The following is a 24,548-nucleotide window of genomic DNA, read 5'->3' as shown; positions in this document are numbered from 1 at the left end:
TGTTTCTATTAAAAGCCTAATATTAATGTAGATATTTCAAGTTCCATCATAAAAAAAATGAATAAAAATTTTAACATGTATTTTGTAGTTACTAAGAAAGTCATAAAATTTTAAGAAAAGAAACATTTCAATAAATTCAAATAATAAATACTAATTTGAACAATAGTATTTAATAAGCTTTATGTTAATACAAAGTGATATAATTTAATTTGTTAATATACTAACTTGTCTCAAACTAAATTTTGTTAAGATGATATTTAAAGTAATATTGAAGAGTCAAAATAGAAAGAATATGGAGTGAACAATATTTAGGAAATTAGTATTGTTCGATTTCACACACATGAGTTTTTAAGTATTTTGAAAAAAGATAAATCAGATATGAATATGCATAATGAACTGATACTTAGTACTTAAATTAGGAGATTGAAAATACTTAGATTGATTCATTAAAGTGAAGCCACATTAAAATAAACTTTGTGACATAATAAATACATATTTTAATCATTATTAGTTTTTTATTAATAGCAGTGATGAACGTTTTGACATCAGGTATTAACACTTTATAGATCACATTAATTATGAAACTCTTCTTATTTTGTACTAATTGCAAGTCCATTACCATTCCTTTTATATCTTGTATTTTTCTTACAACTTTTTAGTAGCTTTTCTTATACTTATAGAACATCTTTATACAAAATTTAGCAAAATAACGGAATATTTCATTTATATCAAAATCTTCAATAACTTATTATAAATATTCATCTGTAAGAAAAATTATTTACTTTTTTTAATTATTTACAAATGTTTGAATTTATATATCTATGTATGTAACATTTATTTACAAGGAATATTGTAAGTTATATAAACTTTTTGTTATCAAAAATGGTTATAATTACCCAATACAATATAATTATTGAGTACTCTATGTTTATCAAAAGTAATCGTGATTAGTTGCTAAAATTTTGTATTTCTGTAATTCTAATCGAACATAGCTTAATATAGCATAATATAATAATATAACAAACTAGCTGACATTTTTATTATATGTATATAATTGTTATGTTCAATTGTTTTGATATACAACAATTCCATTATCGTCATTAAATTTGCAATGTACCATATATTGTCTAGAAATTTTTCTGATTCTTAAAATTGGATTGCACTAAAATTTATTTATTTATTGCCTGAAGTAACTTAGAAAGGATTAATAATTTACATGTTATTGCACTCTGTTTTCAGCAGCGTACAGATTCATGGATCAAATGTCAAGTATAGTAACAGTAGTTAGAAGTTAGATTGAAACATATGATAAAAAAGATGAATTTCATTTTATAACTATTAATGTTTTAATTTACAAAATTAATAAAGTACAAATATCTAGCAAACCATAGGTTCTAATTTAGGTTCTGTGATTTCTATGTCTCTGCATTTAGCATGTTGCAATTCTCTTCTTATTTCAGGTGTAATTGTATGATGAGATTGTTTCCTTAATAATCCTAATAAAGCTTCTTTTTGTTCAGAACTAATATCACCCTTATAACGTTGTACAAAAGTTAATAATGCCTGATGCCATAAAACTGGAAGCTCTCTAGGATCTCTTTCGAATCTAAAAATAAATGTTATTACTGAAATTGAAACATTACTAAAATTATATCTTAATTTTAAATTTTTACCTAAGAAAATGAAATACCACAGCATCAATAACCCTATATGGAAGAGCATATTTTTTATCTAAAAATATTCTAAGAAAAATGCTATTAGCTCCAGTGTAATCCATTTCTGCAATTTTTAATATTGCTGCTGAAGAATGTAAAGTTGGTATTGAATTTTTAGCAAGCACAGATCCAATAATAACAGCTTCTCTTAATGTACAGGTTCCAGATTCTAAAAGTGGAAGTAAAATTCCTTTCATGAAACCAGCAGGTTTATACAGTGCTTTCCGTAATGCTTGATATAAATGAAAATTTAATCTTTTATATTCTGCTAAGTCATCTCTAATTCGTGGTAATAATATTAAATTATAAAATCTTTGCGCCATTTTTTCTTTGAGATTAGAGGCAAATAGTCGAGTAGCTTGATACATTGCTGCAGCTGACCATTTTGTTGGATCAGTAATATATAATATTTGTTCCCAATTTTTTAAATTAGGAACAATTTTGAATGCTTTAGGTAATTTTCCACTGCGATATTTTGTTAATACATCTCTAACACCTTCATACATTGCTTTCACTCTTGGGTCTAATTCTTGCATTTGAATTGAGCCTGCATCTGAAAATTGAGTTTCAACTTCTGTTTTCTTTTCTGTTAACTTTTCTAATATTATATCAGCTAATGTCTTCATAGGGGCAGCATCCTTAGGCATGAACATTTGTATAGCTCTTTCATCTTCTTCATTTATTTCAAAATGTTCATAATGCAGTACAGTATCCTGTTCATCTTCACTTGATACTTCCTCTGAATCACTAAATTCAGCATTAGTGTCAAGTTTTATTAATGGTTTCTTTATAGATCTTGCACTTTGTCCAATTCCATTTTCTTCTTCAATTTCCATTTGTTGTCGTCTGGCTTGAGATAAGATTCGTTTTGTAAGAGCAGGGTCCACAAACTATACAGTTGCAATCAAAGTTATATATTAAAAATTAATTTATACTAAATATCTAAAATGATTTATTATAATATAAGCGATGTAAATGTAAATTAATTTTAAAAATATTATATTTTATTCCATGACAAATTATACTAAAAGACTAAACTTTATCAATCAGAATTGCTACTGTGTTTTAAGAATAACACACTCAATAATAAAATATTAAAATAATTTTTGTATTAAAAAAATGAAGATATATAAATCTAACCTTATCATCATCTTCGTGGCGAATTCTGACCTTTCGCCTGTTGTTCGATTTTACAGCTTTTTCTTCTTCTATTTGATCACCTAAGGCTGTTTTAGGTTGCTTAGAAACCTTTATTTTTTTTGCTTTGCCCATCTTATTATTTTACAATACTTCATACAATCAAGAAAAACATGTGACACAAATCATGAACATAGAAATATAAAGAATAGGAACCAAGCAATAACTGAAGTCATTTCCGAGGAGCGGGAAATGTGATATTTTGGAGCCACATCGGTGATTGGTTATGATCAGGCAAACGCAATCTTATTTTGATCGAATAAGAGTGAATCAGTAAAACTGGATAATTGGTTTATTTTTTCTTTTTAATATACGTTATTGAATCAGTGACCAATGATCAATGCGACCCCAAGTATCCCGTGACCATAATCTAAAACATTATTATATTGTATGCGAATAATAAATAAATTTTTATTTTTAATAAAATTACATCGTTACTAAAGATAAAGAGATTTAACTTCACTTGTGATATTAATATACATACTATATTTGTAACTCTGGTTTATATCCTATTTTTATATGATTTATATATCTATTTTATTATTTATCTATTTTAACAGATTGTTTTATGTAGTGCTCGTGGTGCAGAGATTTGCTAAGGGGAGATTTGAATTTTTCATGTTGGACTTATCTGTAATATCCATATTGTAAATTTGATCCAAGCTGTAAAATCTAAATTATACCTAATAGAACATTTTAAATATTTTAAATGTTATTAATTAAATTCTTTATATAATCAGAGAGATTTCCTCTCAGATATAATATATTAATGCAATTTAAATATTTAGTAAGCTTTACGCAAAATTTTGAAAGAAAACTTTATGAACAGCAATATAAGCAGAAATATAAAGCTTTGTTAAACTTTCAGATAATTATAAAGATAATCATAAAGATATATTATGAAGATAAAATTTTAAGAGATTAAATGTTAAAAACTTTTTAAGTAAAAGAATGATTTGCAGTTATATTCCGTATTTAATTATGAAGTTGTAGATTTGTATGTTTTAGAATTCTAAAAAATTACCGGTGTTACAGTCGAATATCGAAAATTGTGAATATTACAGTCAAGTAAATATTCGGTTCGGTTTAGGCGGGAAGATTACTCCAAGAATAGTGTGTGTTTTTATACTGCATTAACAGAACCTAAGTTGTTCAAGTAAAGATAATATTTACATTAAATTTTAAAATAATTGTAAAAATAAATTTAAAACAATGCCACCAAAAATATCAATGGATTATGCAAAAGTTAGGGGTGAGTATTTATATTATAAACTAACCACTACAAAAGAATATATCGTAATTTAGACACATCTAACAAGTTGTTTAATTTCTCTGTTATTTTAGAACAATTAAAGCTCTTTTTGACGAGCTTTGTAGCAATAGATAATGAAACTGGCAAGAAAGCACTTAAATATAAGACACAACTCAGTAATATTGCTCACCGTGAACAAGTAGATTTACTAATAGAATTAGATGATATACATGACTTCGATGATGAATTAGCGATATCTATTGCAAACAATACTAGAAGATATGTCAATTTACTTTTGGAGGTAAGTTTATATTTATAATATGGATATAATATATAGGGATCTTAATATGTTCATAATGCAAGACAGAAACATACTTCTCTCTTATACCCAAATATATGATACATATCTTGTTCATTCATCAACAAACATGATTAGAAATTTAGGAATTTAAGATAAAGAAGAATATATTGGTGAATTTGCAGAAAGAATATTACGTTCCTTATATTGTTATTGAATCAATTATGTTTCATTTTATTCTGCTAAATTATAATGTTCAATTGAGTTATTTCTTACATGTGTATAATGCTTATAATTCAGTCATTCATTCATAAATTATTTTATAAAGAGTGGACCTGTCTCAGGTTTATCATATCGTCTGTTATTATATTTGATTAAGGAATATCATAAATCACATATGGACATTGTGAACATGTTAATATATTTATTTTTTAATATGGCATTGAGAAGTTATTTATTACATTGATTGAAAAGATGTATTTACATTTACGTAGCTTATTCAAGAGATGTTACCTGAGTTAAAAGAAAGACCTGTACCACCAAAAGATGCTTTGGATGTATATATTGAACATAGATTATTAATGGAAAGTCGTAACAGACATGACGGAGAGCAACGAGATTCGAGAAATAAATATGCCCCAGAACTTATGAGACGCTTGTATATCATTTTAATATTCATTTTTGTCTCTATATATAAATATATAATATTATATAATACAAACAAATTTTATGAACATTTCAGTGAAGTGTATTTCAAGGATTTTGAGACAGCAAAAGCATATTCTGTGAGAGATATAAAAGCTGACAAAATAGGAAAACTAGTTACAGTGAGAGGTATAGTAACAAGATGCAGTGATGTAATGCCCCTTCTTGTTGTTGCTACATATACATGCGATCAATGTGGTGCTGAGACATTCCAACCAGTAAGAAATGAATGATTCTTTTATGTTACAGGATGGAACAAAAATTTAATAAAATTGAAACTTTTAGGTTCAATCTCTCAAATATATGCCATTACGACAATGTCCCAGTGATGATTGTCGTATAAATAAAGCTGGTGGTGTGTTAGATATGCAAACAAGAGGATCAAAATTTGTGAAATTTCAGGAAATAAAAATACAAGAACATGTAAGTTTTGTATATGTGTATAAGTTTTTTATATTCATAAATATTTGGTAATAATTTTTATAATTGTGGTAATCATATTTTAATAATTCTAAGAGCGATCAAGTTCCAGTGGGTCATATTCCAAGAACATTAACAATATACTGCAGAGGTGAAACAACAAGAAAATGTTTACCTGGGGATCATGTACTTATCACGGGTATTTTTTTACCTATTATAAAATCTGGTTTTAGCGTTCGAGTGGGTGCAGCTCTTCTAAATGAAACTTATTTAGATGCACATGTATGTAATCGATTGTTTTAATAATTTTATAATATCGTAATATATCTAACATACTTAAATATATATATTTTTTATGGTTTAGAGAATTGTCTGTCTCACTAATTCACAAACTGCTGATGATAGTAACGCAGTATTAACAAACGATGAATTATCCTTAATAGTGGAGGAAGATTTTTATGGTAAATTAGCTCGTTCTATCGCTCCAGAAATTTATGGACTTGAAGATGTTAAAAAAGCGCTGTTATTACTGCTAGTTGGTGGTACAGATAAACAAAGAGAGGATATTAAAATTAGAGGTTGTTTAACATTTAAGATTATTGTTTATATACATATTTTTTTTTTTCGCTTTATTATATCTATCATTTGTAGGTAATATTAATATTTGTTTAATGGGTGATCCTGGAGTTGCCAAGTCTCAGTTACTTTCGTTTATAACGAGATTAGCTCCTCGATCTCAGTACACAACTGGTAGAGGATCTTCTGGAGTAGGTCTAACTGCTTCAGTTATGAAAGATAATTTAACTGGCCAAATGATGCTCGAAGGAGGAGCTTTGGTATTAGCTGACGAAGGTGTTTGTTGCATCGACGAATTTGATAAGATGGCAGATGCTGATCGAACTGCTATTCATGAGGTGATGGAACAACAAACTATATCGATTGCCAAAGCAGGAATTACAACTCGCTTGAACGCAAGAGTTTCGATATTAGCTGCGGCAAATCCTGCTTATGGTAGATATAACCCAAAAAGAACAATTGAGCAGAATATTCAATTACCTGCTGCTTTATTATCACGATTTGATTTATTATGGTTAATTCAGGATCGTGCAGATCGCGGTAATGACTTGAAGTTAGTATTTGTACAAATATATTTTTTTATTTACATATACAGAATTTTCACGGATTTACTATTCAACTAGTAGAAAAGTGTGAGAATATAAAATAATTTAATCAATATATTTTTTCAGAATGGCTCAACACATAACTTACGTTCATCAGCATTGCATACAACCACCTATGGAATCGCAAGCTTTGGATATGAATTTAATTAGAAGATATATTACTGTATGTAAAACGAAACAGCCTGTTGTTCCAGAAGAATTGACTGATTATATAGTTGGTGAGAATTTTATTAAATTTCTCTAATGTGATACTTATCACAGTATGCATAATTATATTTTTGAACAATTGTTATTTCCAGAGTCCTACGTGGAAATGAGGAAAGCAGCTCGTAACAGCCAGGACAAAACTTTTACATCTGCACGTAATTTATTAGCGCTTTTACGTCTATCGACTGCACTGGCGCGTCTAAGATTATCAGATGTCGTTGAAAAGGCGGATGTTATTGAGGCGAATAGATTAATAGAGATGTCTAAATATTCTATTAACTATTCTGAAACGTTATCAACAAATGTCCAAGAAAACCCAATGAGCCGAATTTTCTACCTTATTAAAGAACTAGCAAGCAATATGAAAACTGTTAAAGTATCAGATATATTGGAACGATGTACTACTAAAGGATTTAAACCCGACCAAATTAACGATTGTATCGAAGAATACGAGGCATTGAATGTGTGGCAAGTAAATCAGACAAGAACACAAATTACGTTTATTTAAATTTTCGTTTCGTGTGGATTTAATATGCCGCTAAACATTATTTTTATACTTTTATATTTTGAAAAGTACTCTTATATATTTTCACTCATCATTATAAGAAAACTTTGTATGTTAGTGGCATAAATTTTATTTATATATTCATGAATTCTTTTAATTATACATCACCTAAAACATATGTATCAATATAATAGTCTATTTTGCATGATGTGTATATATTTCGTAAAAATAAGGCGAGCAAAGACAATAGTCGGTGGCGGCCCGTAACGTCTTCGGAAGGTATCAGGAGTGCCATTTGGGTAGGTAAGTAAGCAAGTAGGTGGACAAGTAGTTCGGTGTGGATTGAAAGTTAGGTGGGAGAGAGCATAGAGGGTAGCGAGCAGCGAACGAATCGGAGGGAATGTAGTGTGGTAGGTAGTGGGAGAGTGCCGGTCGGTCGAATTGTGAATACGCGGTGCCGCTCTCGGTTCTCGGCACACTCGGCACTTCAGTTCAGTCGCATCGAGCTACTCGTGGAAAGCGTGTCGCGTAGTGCATGCATGCATGCTTGCGTGCGGTTAAACGTGCGTACATGTGTGTGCTTATTATTGTGGTGTACCCGGAGTGGTCGCGTGTGTATGTGTGCGGGCCGTAACACGTTGTTGCGCGATCTCGACAGTGGATGCCGTGATTACTATAGCCATCGTCTCGTCTGTCCGTCCATCGCGCGATCACACCAAATGCACGTCTCGCGCGTCTCGAGATCTCGCAGTAACACCCGTGATTGTTGCCGTGCCGTTTGATAGCGCGCGGCCGATTCGAAGAACCAAGAGGAAAGGGGAAGCCACCGCGTCTCGTTCCGCGGTTGATGACTCTTCGAACGATCACATCGTACCAAATACGCGACGACGACGACGACGACGACCACGAACGAGGAGAAGGAGAAATTGAATTGTCTCGTTGCTCGTGCTTCGTCTCCTTTCCTCTCTTCTTTTCACGCTCTTAAGCACGATTTACGGAACTTACCACCAGCCCCTGTACGCCACTGTGTTTCCGCTCAGTTTCTCTTTCTTTCGCTTTCTTCCCTCTTTTTCACCGATTTGTTCTGCCGATTTGGCCATTTTGTCAAAATGAAAATAATTCAGAGGCATCGTCGTGCGATTCTGGCACCTGTGTCGATCGTGATATTATTATGCGGTTGCACCGATCTCGTGTCATCTCGATCACGGTATTTCGGTGAAATGTCAAAAAACGATACCGACTTCGCGTCTACCGATTGTGAGCGTGTAAGGCCCTTCTTCGAGAGCAAGAATATCACACTTGTGATTATGAAGGAACCTGCAACGGAGAATAGTGCGAAAAGTAAGTGATCGGTTTCAATGTTGTTTAATCAGTTCCTATAATAACTAGTCTTTCATGATAATTTCCATGCGTTAAAATTTCTCTTTACGATTTGGTAATTTTATCGCGCCAAAATCTTATCGAAGCTGAAATATTGAATCCAATCGACTCGAATCGAGCTGAGTCGAGTCGTACGAGACATGGACTATATTCATTTTAAATTAGCTAACCTTGTTGCACCGATGAATCACATTAGTTCCTATTGACTAGAAATTTCGGAAATGGGCGAAACATGGAGTGGCAGGTGTTTCGCCATTCGTTGAAGGAAATGAACTGAAAGACTTGATTATAGTCGGTTGACTCTAATTACGAAGTTTTATTTAATAGTTCTCGAGAAGTCATTATATTAAACGGCACTTAATGTTGTTACATCAAATACCACTCGAGTACTTCTTGTAAAAACCTGTTTCAATTGTCGTGAGAGCAATAAATCTTATATCATAAATATTTTTTATCCTAAGTTTTTTACCGACATATGCCTGATAAATAACGTCCGTTCATAAAGAAGATTTTGGCGCGACTATTTACAGCTTTCTTAAAAGTCACGTTGATATTTAGGTTATTTAAGAAACTTCTGTTTTCTTTGTTTAAATAGAAAAAAATTCCATATTATATTTTTTAATATTATAAAATTTGCTATAAATGCCAGTTTATTTTTAAATTTAATGAAATATTCGGTTATTGATGACCGATTTAATAAACGCATAACATTTTTCAAAATATAGCGGTTAAAAGTTTCATTAAATGGCATTTTTTCTGTCAGATTATTTCATAACTGTTGTATATTTTTTTTAGAAGTGTCGACTTTTTGATAATTTATGAATTATTTTAAAGATGTTAACGTAAAATATATATTTTCTTTGCTGTGTTAAATTTTTTATTCATCATACTGTTTTGTAATGAACGGTACAAACTAAAATTTATCAACTAGAAGTCTAGAGAATAAAATGGATAATGTGATAATTTCAAGTTATACTCTTTTTATTTTATCTAACTCTTCGTTGTGTGAAAAGTAGCTGAGAGAGAGGGGAAAAAGAATTCTTTTTTGATTCATCAGTATTCATCATTTCTGTTATATTGGTATTTGGAACCAATCTGAAAATGTATAGATATAGTTAGTATACAGTATGAATAACCATCTTAAGTGCATAATAAGTGAGAAGATGACCACTGAATATCGGAATTTATTGATATAATGGATAATAGTATATAAGATAATAATAGATAAGTTTGAATACTTTGTGATTTCTATGAAGTACTTACATATGTACTTATACTAAATATCTTGTAATACCTATATACATATATATTCAAATATATTTTTAACCTGATGAATATAATCATAACATTTGGGTTATTACGCCAGTTTTTCAAAAGATTTTGTACGACACACATAAGATATTCATGAAAGATTTCTATAAGTGTCCGAATCCTTTCGTGAGCTACCATATCTTAATTATAAAAGTATATTCAATTCCGACAAACTTGGAAAATTTAGGTGCTAGTAACCTTCGGCCATAATCGACGCAAATCCCGCAATCGCACGTACCATATTCAAGGTAAACCAAACCGATACCGCAGTATGCGGTGAGTGGTTAAGGATCTCGTTTATTCATCTAGATTCTCCCGAATAATCTTGAGCAGACCGGAAGTGGACTGTTAATTGTTAACACGAGGTAAATTGGTGTTGGCTGAGGTACGGACTATATTTGGAGAAAATTGTGTATCGGTGTTACGAGTAGATCGCGAAGTCGTGTACGATATTACCTAGGGGAAGGATCGCGTGCCGATTTCCGATACGTTGTGTTACGTTGTTCGATCAGAGGGCTGAATGAACGAATTACTCTCTCTGGACTATCGTATCCTAACCCACTTTACACGACTGTAGCCACTCGTCGAATCGAGGCCGAAGGGTCGCTGATGTAGCTTCCGGTTTTATGCACTTCCCTGCATCAAGTGCCGTACATCACACCTACCGGAGAAAATGGAGAGAGATAATCGTCTACGCGTAGAGTAGCCGATTCGAGTGCTATGACGCTAATGTTCTTAATTTAAATCGATAAATCGCTTACGAAATCACTTCGCCGCTTTTTCGGTGGTTAATTTAATTACAACGATGCATATGTCGCGCGTGGAGATTAAGATATTTGGAAACGGTGTAGTGTTCTTACATCTGGCCTCCTTTATGTACTTATTGGACTGCTATAGCCCATGAAAGTATTATTTAAATGCTCTGATGTGTAAACCTTGTTATACGAGACATTTTGAAATTCCATAAACATTGTAATAAGACACGACTTCGTCACGATGCTTATATTGATAAACTAATGAAATTAAAACTGATCTGTGCTTAAAACTAACCTGAACCAGAGTGAAATAAACCTGAACTTGAACTAACCTAAATTGAAAATGCACAATATAAATTACAAAATATTTAATACAAGTGTATATATATATATTTCGTAGAGATTATAAAAGTTTTTAATTATCAAGTCTTGGTATTCACTGATATTATCTTTAACACTTATTATACATTATATTGAAGATAGTTATTTATGGTGTAACTAATTTTTCAAATATACATGTCTACAGTAAATATCTTGTAACCTCTATACATTTTTAGGTTACTTTTAAAACACATGGTCCACGTTTAAATTTAACAGTCAGTGTAAAATCATCAGTTATAATAGTTACATATGAAACATAACAGAGTTATTAAACCGTTATTAAAAAACTATTATATAAATTGTAAAAAGTATAAATAGGACTATACTTGGGTTTCTTTTTTATATTTTCCCATTCTCTAAACAAGCGCAAGCAGTAAAAAAGGAAATTAATGGAAAGGGTTATAATGACATGCTTTGCAGTGAATATAAAAGTAGTTAGTATTCAGAAAATTATACACTTAACCACAGCCAACTTTATGATGAAAATAGAAACGATTAGGTATAGGAATTATTTATTTAACGGTTCAAATCTCGGATACTGATTTTTATTTGACTTTAACGATTTTGTTAAGGATGTACGCAATACGATGTACGCAAATAACATGAGATGAAACTTTGATAATTAGAGTTAATCGAAAGAGTTTCTGCCTTTAAAATTTATCATTATTTTTAAATAATCAAACGATTACATTTCAATATAATTAATTGTACATAAATATGAAATATTTTGAACTTTTCTATATATGTCTATAATTTTTCAACGATTTTTAGTCTGTTAATTGCGTTAATTCGTAGTTCGAAATTTCTGCTGTGATCAAATATGCCTAAATAAATTAATGTGATTCAATTTTATTTGGATCGGTTTTATATATCCAATAACTAGGATAAAATATGTTTTTGATAGAAATGAAGCGATGCATCAGTAAATAAGAGGTTCCCTAAATAAATAATTTAGTCTATCCAAGATATTGATCAGATAATAACTGACGAGTCAACTCATTTTCGCTTGTTCACAGATTAAAATTGTCCTACATTAACCCTTTCGACCTGTTGAGGCACATATGTACGTTCCAGTGAATTTTTGCAATCCTCTGTGGAACAATATGTGCTACATATGTGCGTTATATCATTCTTCATTACTTAATCTGACTGCTATATATTATTATATTTGATTAGTAATCATGAGAACAAGCAACGTAACAATGTGCTGGATAATTTTTATTTTGGTAGAATATGTGGTTGCAGAGCTGCAATGAATGAAATCTTATTTTTTTTTTACACACGTAATTGAACAATTCTCTGAAATTTATTATCGCAGTTTTTTAATGTATAGCATAATGTAACTGTTTTCATTAAAAAAGTTTTTAAACTGTTATCTTTTTATTTATATTATTGAACATAGAAGTGCCTATACTGGGCACACATATCCCATTAGATGTTTTCATTCTTATTCCCGAATATTGTCGACATTGTCATTTCTGTTTAGTCTTATTTTAATCGGGCATATCACTAGCACGTTGATATATGTTTCATAAAGAAAGAACGTAAAAAGTAAAAGTAAAAGAATCTCATCAGCATTGTCTTACACTGACATCCGATCCCGGATCGAGTTACGTTATTGTCCGTCGAGCATTGGTGCACTCGTGACTCTTAAGGTACTGATCTGTACCCATTTGTAGCTACGAATAATTCAATTTCTTTCTAGCAGTCGATTTTCACAAGAAAGTATAGTAAAATCCAAGTAGAAAACAATCGGTCGAAAGGGTTAAATATCTTGATATTTTTTTATTTATTTTTAATCCTGAGTTATCAAGTCTCTTTTATGTCATATTTATTATAATTCATGTTATCCTATGTAGTATGAAAAATCCGTGAAACTTTCACTCTGATCGAATTAATGGCACAATCAGGATTCAGCTTCAACGAACGTTTCTTGATTAAAACCATTCGGAGCGTGCAACTAACGCATTTTTCGCCATTTTTGATTGATAACTTTTATTCTATTTTCCGATTTTTCTTTATTTTTGAATCGCAATCAGCGAAATTATTTTTATACAATTTAAAAATCAGAATTGTTTAAGTCAAGAATTAAATACATCATATTAATATTAATATTATTACCACATATCTACGCACGCAGCATATTGAAGCAACGTGACTACCGCATACATATTTTTTTCAACAAATTAAAGCTTGCAAAACATTAAATGCCGATGAATAATAGCGTCACGTTCATTAATTTTGTAGGTTGATCTGTTAATTATTTTGAATTATATCAAATGTACCTATCGATCCGAACTTACAATTTATATCATAATTAATACGAATTATTTTAATGCACATATATCGATTACATGATAAGCTATGTGTTACCATTATTATATATTATTATATATTAAATCCTGTTGCGCGTCTTCGACTAATTTATGGCCAATTGCATCCTTTCATGCGGGTCGCAAGGTTATTAATTATTGTTAATTATGTTTATATTACAATATTGATCGATGAAAAAAAATTAAATATATTATACTCGACAAATAAAAGTTTCGTTAGAGGTAAATACTGCAAATGTCAGGCATTTTAATTCTCAAAAATATCAGTCGTTTTTCTCACAGTTAATTACGTTATAGCTTCATTATGTATGAAGACATATTTTTATAAAGTCAAAAAATATATTAAACTTTCGATTCGCACGAAACAAATACAAAACGTCGTTTTATGAAACATAGTAACACATTGATTTACATTACATGTTGTAATTTTCAGTCCGCCAATTAGAGAATTTGAAAACCGAGTACTTAAAAACATATACATACATAGTTGGAATGTTATTTTGCGTTTGACACGTAAGTAAGTAGATGTATCGTAAAAAGAAAAACTGGGAAAAAGCGTATGGCATTTGCCGTGAGAACGAAGCCGTTTCATAGCCTCGCGATGAGCCGCACCACACCCCGACAACGACAACGACAACGACAACGCATCGTAAACCATTCGAGAGACATTCTCACTGTCGGTCCCTTTTATTCCCTTTTTTCCTTCTTTTCTATCTCTATTCGTGGCGCCTCCGCCATTTCGAACGATTCAAGATGGAACTCGTCGCACAGGTACAAGGATTCTTGACCTCACGACATTAACAGGATACAGGATTGATGTATACTGTACATATACCAGCGTGTCCTGTAACCAGTGGTAAAACCTGGGACAGGATTAGCCACTTCTTATTTGATGTAAATGTAATAAATAAAAAGGATAAATAAAGTAACAAATAAATATTTTTCAGAATAAAGTTGATTGTAACTAAATTTCAAAATCTTATTTGAGAAGTAAATTATTTCCAGCTAATTTACTTGTCGAATATTTGATCATTTCCCATAATGATAAAAGATCAAGGATAAGAAAAATTGTTCTTTTCGTGTAGAAAAAACGTGTATATATATCTATTGGTACGAAATGCACTCAAACGTCACTCAAACATTTCATTGAATTAAGCAGCGCGAAAAAAGTTAAGAAGTATGAAAAGAAGTGTATTTACATATCTGGACGTATGCGTAGACTTACATGTTAGAATTTTGGAGGAAACTTATCTGGCACGGAAGTTACGTGATCAAGAAAAAAATGATTTGTTATTCGTTATTTTCTGTTATTACTTGAAGTAATCAAATATTTGGTAATTTCACATAAATTTATTTATTCTTTATTTATTATTTTCATTGAAAATAAAATGTGTTCAACACTGCTTGACATAATGATCTTGCTAGTAGGTATTTCATATGCTTGCGTTTATTCTATTGCAGAAATAGAGAATGCACTGAAACAGACCATTCGCACGTAAACTTTCTTATTTTAAAAATTGTCAAAAATATTTTTTTCGTCTTGTTGAATATACCTGCAATTCTGCTTATCGTACTAATGAAATTTTTCTTCGTATGAAATGGACCTTTTTTTAATATGAAGTATATCTAATGCAATAAATAAATAAACAGTAAATGTAAAATAAAAACATAGCTTATAGCAAGGTCAAAATATATAAAAAGATCCAAGGATTACATATGTAAAATCTATATGTATTCTCGAAAACAAAGTTCGAAAACGAATTACTCTTATCCTGGTTATACCAGCAATTATGATTACGATACACCTTGCATAGTCAATATCGTGTGAAACTGGTACTTATAACAGGTTAGCATCGAATCGGTATTAATCGGACATGTTTCTCCTTTTTGGTAAATCGTTTGATTAAGATCCGCTTAAACTAGTTACACCTATGTTATTTTCTTCACTGGACGCAACATTAGGTCTAACATTATGCGTAATAAATTAAAAGATAATTTTCAAATAATTAAAGAGTGTCGATTAAGAGGTGGCGGCTAACATGTATGGCTAGGTTGTGAAACATGTTTTGAAGAATACTTTTACGAGCTGCTAGTAACGTTTTTATAAATATTAAAAATTCTTTAGATTTTTTACGAGGGGAAATATTTGAACAGAATGTTTACGTGGAATGTGTTCGTATCGATGAATAGAAATTTTTATTACGTTTTTTTCGAGTTTGCGGTTTTCATGCTTTTGCGGGCGATACGATTTAGTAATGAAAAGAACTGCTCGTTAGGGAAACGATTACGAACATTTGAGTATTAATAAAAATGAGTAGTAAACGCAGGTATTAAAAGTTTTACTTTTAGGTGTGTTAATCTTCTTGTTGTTGGTTTTTCTTTCATATGCATTTATCAGCGCGCACAACAGGATTTATGGCAAATGACTTTTTAGACTACTGAAATTCATTATTATGTTTGTTAGTACCTAGAAGAAAAAATGTTTAGAAGCACAACAATATTCACGATATTGCGGTTTATTTTAATCTTCAGCCGAACAAAACCGTTTGATAATTAACGTTGATTCGATGACAAGACAACTGACAAGATAACTGCGTTAAAACACATTGAAATTAATTGTAGGAATTATTCAACCCAATCTCGGATAGTGTTTATTTTATTTTCACGTGTTTTCGTATGCAAGGGCTGTTCTTTGTAAACAATGAACAAGATATATGTATGTGTATATGTGATATATATATGTATGATGAGACTTGGATAATTCGTGTTAATTGAAAGATTATTTGCTTCAAAAATCCCTCGTTTTAGATAACTTAGTCATTATATTACTAATATAAAAAATAATAGTTTGTTATGGAATATATAGTTCAATTTTGTAATAAGATCGAGTACTTTTCTTTACACACCGTTTACGCTATTACGTATGCATAGATAGTCCTCAACGCTTTTCTCATAAATGGTAGAATCCGTGAAAAAGATAGAGAAAAGGAGATAGCTTGGCTATTTTTTTAAATTTACCATGATTTTTGCAAAATGACGAGAATAAGGATAACGTTGACAACTTCGAAAGGCCCAAAACAAACATATAAACTACCTTGCACTCAGAACGTTTACTTTTAACGATATCCTCGTCTATCCTCTGCCATCTGAACATTATGGCTAGACCGCAGATATTTATGCAAATTCATATATCCATGAACGCGAATGAAGCAACGGAATTTAAGCAGAGGTTGGTTTCCTCGTTTAATATTATAATGAACATTATTCTTTCCGTATTTTGTATATTTTTACATATTATGTAGATTCTGTAGAGTTTTGCATCTTTAAATTTACCAAAAATGCAGAAGAATCCGCGGTCTAGTTATGGCTTGATCGTATTGCGAGAAATGTCCTGTATACGATATAATGCGTCGTGTGGTATCGGTCGTGTAATTGTAACAATGAAATAAAGCAAGCATGTTATCGGAATTGTTGCGAAAACTGTAGGAAAGTCGATCGATAAATCGATATTCTTGCGGGAAAATATAATTTGTCGTGTTGTTCGTCCGTTTATCCCTAGCCGGGTTATTTTTGGGTAAGCAAACACTGAGCCCTCCTGTCCGTCCGTAGAGTCGGAACGTCTTCGTTTTCTCTTCGATACCGTCTTAGAGCATTCCATAAAACCGGCGTGGAATCGTAAAGTTCCCTGTCATGAGAGACACTGTCCCGGTGTCCTTCCCTTTTTTCTTTCTCTTTTTCATTCCTGCTTCGGTCCTTTTGTATTCGCTACTAGGAATACCTTGACCGATCTAGGTAGCGCCACACAGAATAGACAGGTATGCAGAAAAAATCTTCTCCTGTTTTCCGTTACGATTTTTCATGATTCATCGTCCGCCTTCTATTGTTTGACTCTTTTGACGGGTTATACCTTCCGAACACACGCACACCAATTTATCGTTTTCAGTTTGCGCGCGAATGATTCGTCAGCAGGGATGAATAATGGGGCTGGCTGCATCGTTTTCAATGCTTTTCGTGTTTCTTTCAAATGTTTGAATCTATTTCTCATCGTTACGGTGTATGTCCATAGGATGTAATTTAATCTGTGAGTAATGTTTTTAAATCTGATTGCGAGAGATACAGCGACTTTCGAAATTGTTGCAACGTCCTTTCAAACTGAATAACTTTCTTAATATTGGACCAAATCACTTGGACTTTTTCGCCAAGTTAGAAGGATTAGTTCGCTAGATGACGTATAAAAAGAAGTTTGAATAAATTGAAATTAGTCGGGATGAAAAAAGTAAAGATGGCATTTCTCAATTTATTTATCTTGGACTGTAACGAAAATTTAAACAACATGTTTTGAACATTTATATTAGATATGTACGCGTTGAAAATTTTGTTGAAATCGGTTGATGCGGAAACAAGCGACAGGTGTTGAAAGATGTAGATTTTGGTCAGGAAATCGTGAAAACTGTGATTCTCGTCATTTTTAATCGTTTACAGCTCATGGCAACGTTAATCAATTTCAATAAAACGTTTAGCATATATAACCGATATATATGTTCAAAATGTGTTGTTTAAGTTTTTGTTACAGGCCCAGGTAAAAAGGTTAAAAAATACGACCTTTACCTTTTTTCTTGGCGATTCCAATTTCTTTCTACGCCATCTAGTAAATTAATTCTCCTAATTTCTCAGAAAAACGCAAGTCGTTTTGATCAATCTTAAAAAAGTTGTTCAATTTCAAAGGATGTTGCAACAGTTTTGGAAGTCATTGTCAAGTATGCGGCATTTGTTTATCTTTTACGAGATTTAATTTAATTACAAAATTACGAATAATTCGAACTGCAGTGGCTTTATGCTTTATAATCGTCGCAATTACCTGTAGTAGAATATTCTGACGCAATTAAATTGGTTTTGCGAAGACGATGTGCAATAATAAAATAAATTTGTAACTATCAAATCTTATATGTACAATTATTTTGTTACCTGAAAAATTCCTCATTTTTAGATTCCTTGTTTTATGAATTAGGAATTAGACCGAAAAGGAACTTTTATGTTGATGGAAAGATTTCGGATGTTAATACAAGTAGCAATATTTAAAAAGTAGATATATGTAGGAGTATGTACATATAATGAATAGTAAAATACAGAGAATGATCAATTTTACTCTATGAATGCTTCAAATTTAATCTGAAATTATCTTCTGAATGTTCGTTATTCGAAAAATGTTTCAAATGAGACTTGTTCTGTTTCAAGGAGAATGTAATTTAATATAATTACCTGGTTTGTAGGTAGATGCAGAAAGGGCATATGAATGTTAAATTTATTTTTTTTAATGGTATCATATATTTTTTAGTTATTTTATTTTTAACGCAATTAAAAAATATAACGATGCAAGTAGTTAATCTACGGTATTGCTTTACAAAAAGGGAATTTATTTATATAGAGAACCCATTAGTTTTGAAGATGTTTTAATTCTAATGTTGCAAATTTTATTGTATGAAAGGAAGACGCAAAGCAATATTCTTATGTTTCACTCGTTGCAAGTTTTTAATCCAGCTGTGAAAGATTTTTCTTAATATGTAATTAAGAGTGTTTAGATAGATGTATAAAATTCTATACCACCATTTATGATATTTATGATGAAATTAAAAATTAAATTATGTGTAGTATTCCATCTAAAAATGAAAACAAGATTTAAACATTTTTTATTATTTATCCTTATAATTCAAGATTCGTTATATATTTGTTTGGACGTTGTTACAAATGTATCATAATTGTTCTATATAAATGTTCTACTTAATCAAAAATAATTTACGCAGTTAATAAGGTATTATCTTATACAATGTTGCTAACAAAATCATTTATAAGAGTATTAAAAAAGTATTTATTAATATTCAGAGCCGTCATTTTCAAACAATTGTAGTTTTCGAGTTCGATAAGATTTTATAAATAAATACTTCGCTATTGTTCTTTTATAATGGAATTTTAGATCGATATCTATTAAACGAAGATGGTTCACGTTAAAGATAATTACTCGAAGTATAATGGGATCTGCATTCTTTCATTAATTTGAATTTTTTTAATGTCATGCTAATTACATGCTAAAATTGCATACTGGATGTAATGTACCCTTTTAGCATGAATTTTTATCAATTGTATAATTAAAGCTATAATGAACACACGTTTTTTTTTCATTATTTCCTCTTTAATGTAACTGTATAATATACATATATTTACTTATAGTGGGATAGCAAATTGAAGAGTAACGCTGATATTGTATGAAATGTCTAGCTCGAAAATTGTATTTTGCTAGTTATGATTTCTTAGATATATTTTAAATTATTTAATATTCTATGAAATCATATTGCGCGTAGTGTAAAAGTCCCAAATAAATAACTATAATATAACAAATATAATAAATAAATAAATTAACATTAAATTTCACAAATAACCATATATATGAAATATAAAAAGTAAAAAATTGCATAATAGTAGAAGCAAAATATGCGATTCAACGTACTGTACAAGATTGGTGCTTTTTATATTCGGCCGAGTTTTTATTATTATTTATGTGGACAATAAGTATCTAGAGATTAGCGAAGACGCTGAAATGATTTTAAGCTACGCAGTGTTTCAAGGTTGGACTAATATCGCTGGCAAAAGTAATTTGTAGCGTACATTTAAGTCTTTTAAATTTCCCAAATGGTGTGCTCGGTCGCCTTCTGGTATTTTGGCGGTTGTTGCACTGTGACCGTTTAAGTGGTCCTAAATGAAATTAAATTGAAGGAATCGTCTGATGCTCATCTTTGTGAGTGTTGTAACAAAATGTGTATGCATGTTATATTGCTACATTACGTCGCAGAATTTTGATTCGTTAAGTGTCCTTAAAAGTGACTAGAAAAAATATTTACACATATGCTTACTTTCCAATGAAGCGTTTTCTTGTAAGGTTCTGCATTTCACTTTTCTCACACGAAGATACTACTAAATGATACGAAATTTAATAATGTATTATTGGACCTAATTGTTTAGTACGTAAATTGATGAAATTTTTAGTATTTTTAATTTTCTATCAATTTTATCAAAGATGTCAATTTTAGGACGTTATGAAAAATTTTCTTATACGATATACTTTATATCGGGAACACGATAAGAGACAATTAGCGTTTTGGTTTGTTGTTTGGAAGCATTTTGTGTTTAATACGTTTCACTTTCGTTATTTCCTTCAAATGGTTTTAATATAGTCGAAAATATAGAAATAATGTTTAGAGAAGTTTTTACAGAATATTAAACTAAATTTAAAATTTAAATTTTGCATCGTTGTATTTCTGTTATAATTTATTCCTTTTTATGGAATCAGTTTCTAATTATAAGACTGTTTATAAAGTTAGTAAAATGTAATTTATTTTATATACATAATAAATTAAATTCGCTGTCATTCTCGAATTTACTAACAGTTGAACAATAACTCATTTTTTTAACTCTGTGAGTGTACAGCAATTATGAAAGCTAATTTGGTTTTATAGTTCCTGTTACGCGATATTTTGTCCAATTAGGTACACATAAAATGATTATTATACATTTTTTCGAATTTTTTAACTTCAAAATTCTTTCCTATTTTGTGTGTATGTGATCATAAGTTTTCTAAATCAAATATGTTATCTAACTATTTTCAGAATTATTTATATTTAGCTCCTAACTATAAAACTAGGTTTTAGCCGAATTTTAAATCATTCATTTAGACTGGTAAAGTGTAATATTTATTTTTATAATATTGCAACTTTGCTTTAAGATTATAAAATATTCTTATACATGATACAAAAGGAAAGAGATAATTTCTTTTTTTAATTATCAACGTATTTAATTTTGCCTTAATAGCCTATATTGAACGTTATTTCTTGTTAAAAGATAGCAATAAATCATCACTTTATCAAATCATAATTATGATAGTACTATTCTCTTTAAAAAGAAACATTAATGATTGATGTACTTACTATCAGTTATAAGATTACCTTCGACCAATTATAAAATGTTATATTCTAAGATACGACAGTAGAAGATAGATATTCGTGTTTCTATTTGCGATATATTTTCAAATCGTGGTACAGACACACTGTACGTCTTTCTCGATTAATATTCTTAGAATCTTTCGTTCTGTTCCAAAGTCACCAAGCATCCGAAACGCGTCTGGAATTCCTACTTTTCATACTTGCATTACTTCTAATTTGTGTAAGTTTAAAAAAATATCCCGTTCATTGTTCGTTGCGATGTTTAATAAGACTGTAATAATTTATTTATAAACAATATTAGAGCTAAAACCTAAAACCAACTGATCACAAACAAGTGATAATCTCAATAAGTACAAGGACATTCGAGTATTAACTTAAACATTGATTTGATATTTCAAACGATGAATAAAGAATGCATTTTTCTGTTGTAAACAATACAAAATTCCGAAAGTATTTCAAACGCCAAACAATCTTTATAAACGTATTGTTTTAAATTTAAAATTATAGAAAATTGACACACACTCCTAAAGCTATTTTATTTTATGCAGCTTTAAACGTTTCTCTTGATATTTCGCTTCGTTTTAAGGCACACCACGTGATCGTGTAAAAACTTTCACGCAATGACCATGAGGGATGGAATTATATGCATGGACGTTGGCGCACGTTGGGTAAAATGGGGCGCACGTATGTAGGTTTGCAGTAAGGACGAACAATTGGTGGCGGGTAGGATGATGTGAAAAGTAGAATGAGGCCAGAAGGACCTATTCGAACGAGCCAGGATCTCTTGAGGATCCCGTTAGCCTCGTTCTATTTGTCCGTTCACGACCCTTGCGACGTAGATGCAAGTCTATCGTATTTTATCGAGCAATCGTCGTGGTGCTGTAATTGCACGAGAAGACGCCACGGGATGCAAGACGTCCACTTCGCGTTTTCGTGTCACGGTAAATTGGGCTGTAGAAAGAACCGTCGAACGATTATTGAAATCGTTTTTCACCTTTGCTCGATCGATTAACGTTGAAACGTTCAACGACCAATCCTGTCTACTACGTGCTCCATAAAGCAGCGAACTCTATTTACCTCGATGACGCGTCGTTTGTTAAGCTTTAATGGTGCTTCGATCTCTTTTAAATTGGCGTATAAGCTGGTGTAGGTACTATTTGCCACGAGGTAAATTGCTATTTGCTACACACTTTTCTTTTGAAATGTATTATCATTACCGTGACTTCCTGAATAATTCCCCAGTGAGAATTACTATGTGTTTCGAAGACGACCGTATACCGAACTTAAACATTTGTTCCCTATACTTATTTCGTTCTTACAACGGCTTTCGTCATCGACACTTTGACTAATACGTATACATTGTACTTGTTTGTAATGTTGTAATTTGCACGCAAAAATAGAATATTATATTGTAGGGGAAGCATATTTTTTGAAGGTACAATTCATAATTTCTAATTTTTTAATGTTTCAATATTGCTTATAATTTTTGTTCTGTGTTATTTTAGATATTACCATAAATATTATCAAATATTAAATCATATTTTATTTTTACAATTTCCATATTAGAAATAGAATATATTTCCATATGTGAAGTAAATAAAAATTCTCAAAATATTACTTAGATTTAACTAAATAGAATATATTTTATAATTTTTACTATTGTAAAATTTGTAAACATATTTACTACGTATTTATATATTTAAAAGTGCAATTCTGATCTTTTTATTTCATCGTTAATAAAAGCAGATAGTCATGGCCAATCTAAGTTTTCTTAAATTTATTAATATGAATTGTTAACAGTTGGAAACAGGATATTTTTTCTAAATATTAGATTATTTAATTTGTAGTACAAGATACAAATTTTTTAACATTAGATAGTAACACATTTTGGTATGATTAATGAAAGTAGATAAAAACTTTGGTTTGCTAATGAAGTGAAAAAAAGCAATACGAAGATAATCTTGATCATTATAAGAAAAGATAAGGCGCGACGAAAACATTCTTAATTTGTTCTTTCATTTGTAAACAAGCGTCTGTTTCTTCTTTCATACTCATTTGATTGTAATTTATAATATACCTGCACACACATTATTTTACAAGCTTGTAGTTTTTTATTTTTTTAATACATGCGTAATTTATGCACTGCTTTTAAAAAGATGTTTAAAAAGATGCATTTTTTTTAAGTTAGAAAAGTTCGAAATTAAAATCATTTTTGCAAATCATTATAAAATTTTTAAATTAGACGATAAAAATTACTTTTTATTTTTCTAAATTTTCCAAATTAATGTTTGTAAAATTTTACAAACAGTGACTTATCCTACATATCGTTTTTTTGAGAAAGTTATTGTCAATAAATGTATCCGTGCAATATTCTACAAAACAATACTTTCAAGAAATTAATGTAAATTAACATTCTTGATATAATATTTTCAGAAGAGGCTTTCTATTATGTAAAGGAGTAGAATATATACATATATATTACTTATTGGACTTGGTTTACAATTTTTTCTTAATTACCATATGCAAACTTCATGTATCTCTGTCGCACATTCTCAGCCCCGACATACACACTTTTCCACTCATCTTACTCTATGACAATCACATAATTAATGCTATACCTTCAGAAAGGTAGAATAAGAATAGTTTAAAAAATTGTTGAAATTTTTGATAATAGAAATTAAATATAGCTTTAATAGGAGCTACAATGTACTATAAAACCATAACGCGTAAATAACATTAAATTGAATCATATTTTGGTATTGTTTATTACAAGAAAAAATAATTTTAATAATTATTTTCAGCAAAGAAATAACGCTTAATCTTGCTATTTCAATTACCATGTAAGTTAGTCGTTGCATAAGTAAGAACATAATAATACTACTAGAATATTTGTTATTAATAAAATAATTTAGAAAAT

General features: G+C 30.4%; 3 protein-coding genes across 3 annotated transcripts in view; 2 read left to right on the top strand and 1 right to left on the bottom strand.

Annotated features, from left to right (window-relative positions):
* Positions 1–1,316: 1,316 nt before the first annotated feature.
* On the bottom strand, positions 1,317–3,083 carry LOC117239669 (bystin). The gene is made up of 3 exons (XM_033505403.1): positions 2,856–3,083; positions 1,674–2,605; positions 1,317–1,606 (listed from the first exon to the last, which is right to left on the bottom strand). The coding sequence occupies exons 1-3, from the start codon at positions 2,985–2,987 to the stop codon at positions 1,378–1,380; spliced, it is 1,293 nt and encodes a 430-aa protein (XP_033361294.1). The 5' UTR covers positions 2,988–3,083; the 3' UTR covers positions 1,317–1,377.
* Positions 3,084–3,839: 756 nt separating this feature from the next.
* LOC117239737 (DNA replication licensing factor Mcm7) lies at positions 3,840–7,624 on the top strand. The gene is made up of 10 exons (XM_033505558.1): positions 3,840–4,164; positions 4,257–4,465; positions 4,957–5,120; positions 5,205–5,385; positions 5,453–5,590; positions 5,684–5,869; positions 5,952–6,165; positions 6,239–6,716; positions 6,835–6,986; positions 7,068–7,624. The coding sequence occupies exons 1-10, from the start codon at positions 4,125–4,127 to the stop codon at positions 7,481–7,483; spliced, it is 2,178 nt and encodes a 725-aa protein (XP_033361449.1). The 5' UTR covers positions 3,840–4,124; the 3' UTR covers positions 7,484–7,624.
* Positions 7,625–7,920: 296 nt separating this feature from the next.
* LOC117239738 (division abnormally delayed protein) overlaps positions 7,921–24,548 on the top strand; it is a 242,725-nt gene continuing 226,097 nt past the window's right edge. Inside the window, exon 1 of the mRNA XM_033505559.1 lies at positions 7,921–8,821. Coding sequence (XP_033361450.1) covers positions 8,590–8,821 — 232 coding nt within the window. The 5' untranslated portion in view covers positions 7,921–8,589. The remainder of the gene's footprint in view (positions 8,822–24,548) is intronic.

This window comes from Bombus vosnesenskii, unplaced genomic scaffold (assembly GCF_011952255.1).
Source record: "Bombus vosnesenskii isolate JDL3184/JDL3185 unplaced genomic scaffold, Bvos_JDL3184-5_v1.1 scf7180000014105, whole genome shotgun sequence".
Lineage (NCBI taxonomy): Eukaryota > Metazoa > Arthropoda > Insecta > Hymenoptera > Apidae > Bombus > Bombus vosnesenskii.
Note: the sequence above shows the minus strand (reverse complement) of the source record. Positions and strands in the feature narration are given on the sequence as shown.

What these genes read in the sequence shown, in the direction of transcription:
- LOC117239669 (XM_033505403.1), bottom strand. Translation starts at nt 2,987, where the DNA reads ATGGGCAAAGCAAAAAAAATAAAGGTTTCTAAGCAACCTAAAACAGCC. An exon ending in GCCACGAAGATGATGATAAG is followed by an intron (nt 2,606 to 2,855) that starts GTTAGATTTATA and finishes GCAACTGTATAG; the next exon opens with TTTGTGGACCCTGCTCTTAC. An exon ending in GTGGTATTTCATTTTCTTAG is followed by an intron (nt 1,607 to 1,673) that starts GTAAAAATTTAA and finishes ATTTATTTTTAG; the next exon opens with ATTCGAAAGAGATCCTAGAG.
- LOC117239737 (XM_033505558.1), top strand. Translation starts at nt 4,125, where the DNA reads ATGCCACCAAAAATATCAATGGATTATGCAAAAGTTAGGG. An exon ending in AAATAAAAATACAAGAACAT is followed by an intron (nt 5,591 to 5,683) that starts GTAAGTTTTGTA and finishes AATAATTCTAAG; the next exon opens with AGCGATCAAGTTCCAGTGGG. An exon ending in GATCGCGGTAATGACTTGAA is followed by an intron (nt 6,717 to 6,834) that starts GTTAGTATTTGT and finishes ATATTTTTTCAG; the next exon opens with AATGGCTCAACACATAACTT.